This window comes from Triticum aestivum, chromosome 2B (genome assembly GCF_018294505.1).
Source record: "Triticum aestivum cultivar Chinese Spring chromosome 2B, IWGSC CS RefSeq v2.1, whole genome shotgun sequence".
Lineage (NCBI taxonomy): Eukaryota > Viridiplantae > Streptophyta > Magnoliopsida > Poales > Poaceae > Triticum > Triticum aestivum.
Genome location: NC_057798.1, coordinates 168266229 through 168269322, shown reverse-complemented (window position 1 = coordinate 168269322; position 3094 = coordinate 168266229). Strand labels below are relative to the sequence as shown.

The 3094-nt window shown below is 50.7% G+C and overlaps 1 protein-coding gene across 2 annotated transcripts; it reads right to left on the bottom strand.

Annotated features, from left to right (window-relative positions):
• Window positions 1-371: 371 nt before the first annotated feature.
• Window positions 372-2843, bottom strand: LOC123040958 (patatin-like protein 2). 2 transcript variants are annotated; one of them, XM_044463666.1, is made up of 5 exons: window positions 2442-2843; window positions 2133-2311; window positions 1819-2014; window positions 1157-1318; window positions 372-1052 (listed from the first exon to the last, which is right to left on the bottom strand). In XM_044463666.1, the coding sequence occupies exons 1-5, from the start codon at window positions 2589-2591 to the stop codon at window positions 516-518; spliced, it is 1224 nt and encodes a 407-aa protein (XP_044319601.1). In that variant the 5' UTR covers window positions 2592-2843; the 3' UTR covers window positions 372-515. The 2 variants fall into 2 exon arrangements, with proteins under 2 accessions (XP_044319601.1, XP_044319602.1); XM_044463667.1 differs by having other exon boundaries at window positions 1819-2008; window positions 2442-2839.
• Between the last annotated feature and the right edge of the window lie 251 nt (window positions 2844-3094).

Below are 3094 nucleotides of genomic sequence, written 5' to 3'. Positions count from 1 at the left end.
ATTTGTTTATCAATGCACGCCTTCCTCTGCAGAGACACGGCTGAAATATGAAATACGACATGGATTAGGATAGCAGGTGTTCTCTGCCTGCAAGTTAAACCAACACACGGCTCAAACATTATCTCATGCTGCCCATGTGATTCGGCAGTCTGCTCAGCCTACAAGTTAAGCCAATCCGGCTCAAATCATGCATGCTTGTCTGGGTCGCTGCACCGAGGTTTCTTGTTGGCAAAGCACACGACTATGAGTTCGTTAGCTTCGTCTCATCGAATCTGTTAGACTCGAAGGAGTATTGGACTGAAAGATGGTCCGGGAAACAAGGCAAACAGTGCGATCAACACTTGCTCCAGCAAAACAGAAACATGGCAAACAATGGAACACACTTATTATAACTGTGGCACAATACTATTACATGACTGTACAATATTACATCACTGTACCAAGGAAAAAAAACTGAATGGAGAACATCCACCGAACGAGCAAGATTCAACACAGTAGAGCGAGCCGGCCAGCTGCTAGTTAACCTGAAGCGCCTTTTTGCGGCGGCGCCGCTCGTCGGACAGCTGCTTTGCGAACCTGGCGAGCTGCTCCGCGTTGGTGCCCTGGCCGGGCATCTCCACGTTCCGGCCGGTCTCCAGGTCCACCCGGGACACGTTCTTCCTGAGGAGCTCGTGCCCGATCTGCACCAGCCTGTCCATGTTCTCCTTCGAGCAGTCGTCAATGGAACCCGCACTCCCGCTCAGCTGATCGTACTGGATTCGCAGGTAGCGGTGGGAGGAGCGCAGGGCGCCGAAGAGGACGGAGAGGTGGATGTCCACCATGTCGGCGCTGGCGGCGTTGAACATGTCGACGATGGGGGCGGTGCCGTCCTTGACGATCCAGTTCAGGATCCCCCACTTGGCGGCGTCCTTGGCGCTGTAGCTCTCCTTCGGGTTCAGCCCGCAGCCGATGGAGACCACCATGAACTTGCCGTAGTCCACCGGGTTCTCCACGATGAACTCGCCGTCCCCCTCGATGATGTTCTGCGACACTTGGCTCATCGCGCATAGCGTCTGCAGGCAGGCGGGAAGATAAATCATGCATGCATATGCGGTAAGTGAGATTTAAGGGGGATCTCGATGTGGTGTGGCCGGCGGTGAGACGCTAGCTAGCTTACGGGGTTGTTGGCGGCGAGGCCGCCGTCGACGAGGTTGAAGGCCCTCGGCTCGCCTTTGTCGTCCTTGGTCTCGAAGTAGTGTGCCGGGAAGAACGTCGGTGCGGCGGAGGTGCTGATCGCGATGTCCGACAGGAGTGCGTTTTTCGCAGGCGAGTGCTTCAACTGATAATTGTTACAGGTTCATGCATGCATGTGCATGCATGGAGTTAATTAGAAACTACTCCTATAAGTTATATTTTGCAAGACTTTTTTCCGGATCCGGCTTGCCTGTTCCCTTTCCATGCTTCCATCCGTGCTCCCACTTCATCCTACGGCTGTCTTTTTTTCTTTTTTTTCTAATCTAATTATCTCCCCCCCTGATTTTAATGAGGTGGGGCCGGGCCTTATTTTGTTTCAATCAAATTAAACCACGTACGCGGGAGCACGGATGGGCACACGCGAGGGGAGCAGGCAAATTTCGTCCCTTCTTTCCTGGTAAACATGACGATATTATACAAAACGAAGCAGTTAGTCAGTAGTAATCCTTGATAAAAGTAGATTCGTTGCTCCTCAGGGTTGTGGCGTTTTTTATGTACTTTTAGTTTTATATACATTCATTTCTTATATTTTCGGAAAAAAATTATATCCATTCTGCGATAAGTAATTTAGGATGAAGGGAGTACCTGAAAGCTCGAGAAAATCGTGGGTTGCAGGTATGCAATATCGAAGGTCGGGATGACCACATTAGTCAGCGTCCCGTCCAACTTGGTCTCACCGAGGTACCGACGAAGCAGTGCATGGAGGTACTTGCCGTTGTACTTGGGCCCTCGCACCATACTCAGAGCTGTGGCGATCTTGCCGAAGAACGAGTTCCTGCAACTTGGCATTCAAATTACACTTTGATTGGGTGAAATGATGTTGTAGTGCTCTACAAACATAGTAGAACCGTAAACAAAGCTAGTCTTATGATGATATGGACATCCAATGTTTTTGTTACTTCTGTGGGAAGATCTTGGGCGACTCGTCGATGTAGAACTGCGCCAACTCCTTGGCGTCGAACAGCGGCCGGCCATCCTTGTCCGGCGCCGTTAGCATCACCGTCAAGAGGCCACCGGTGCTCGTGCCGGCGATCACGTCAAAGTAGTCTGCGATCCTAGCTTCTGGCCCATCAAGTTTCTACAGGGAGATCGACAGTGCAGGAGTTCACACATGAGACAACACAGTAGTAACAGCTAGTGTTCTTCTGAAAACAGTAGACAAACATACTTTATGACAAAGTAGATGAGCTTGTAGGCATATATCCTACCTTGAACTCCTCTCCAAGGAAGGCGAGGATGGTGGCCGGAATGATCCCCCTGACGCCGCCGCCATCGATGCTCAGAACGGTGACCAGCTTGTCCTTGTCGGCGGCAGTGTTCTGGCGTGCACCTTCTCCCGCAGAACTACTACTAGCCATTTAGAGTTCGATAGACGACCAAGCCCCAAGCTACGAATTAAAAGTGAAGAACACGATGTGGCAAAGGACTTAGAAGGAAGAAACCTGTTATATAGACATGTCTGGAAACAACTGAACTAAGAAGCAACAGGATTGGCCCAACAGCAGGGGTTATTGTTAACAGAATGACTAAACCACAACTAGATGTTTTTTAAGAATGTCACATCTAAGTTATTAACCGTCAGATCTATCCCGCTGTAATTTTCGTGCAGTTTTGATTTGCGTCCCGCCCGCTCGTCCCCTGTGGCTCGCGTACGTCGCCGTCGCCGTCGCCGTCGCCGTCGCTAGATAGTTGAAAAAAAAATGAGATCCATGAGCACTAGCACCATGGACATATTTTTATAGGAGAATCCCATCCGGGTGAGGCGCCACAAATTCGCTCCCGACTGAAGTCGAACCGTGGCCGCAGGGTTTTGCCACCGCGTCCCTTGCCACTGGGCTCTAGATAGTTGCTCTTCTTTGTT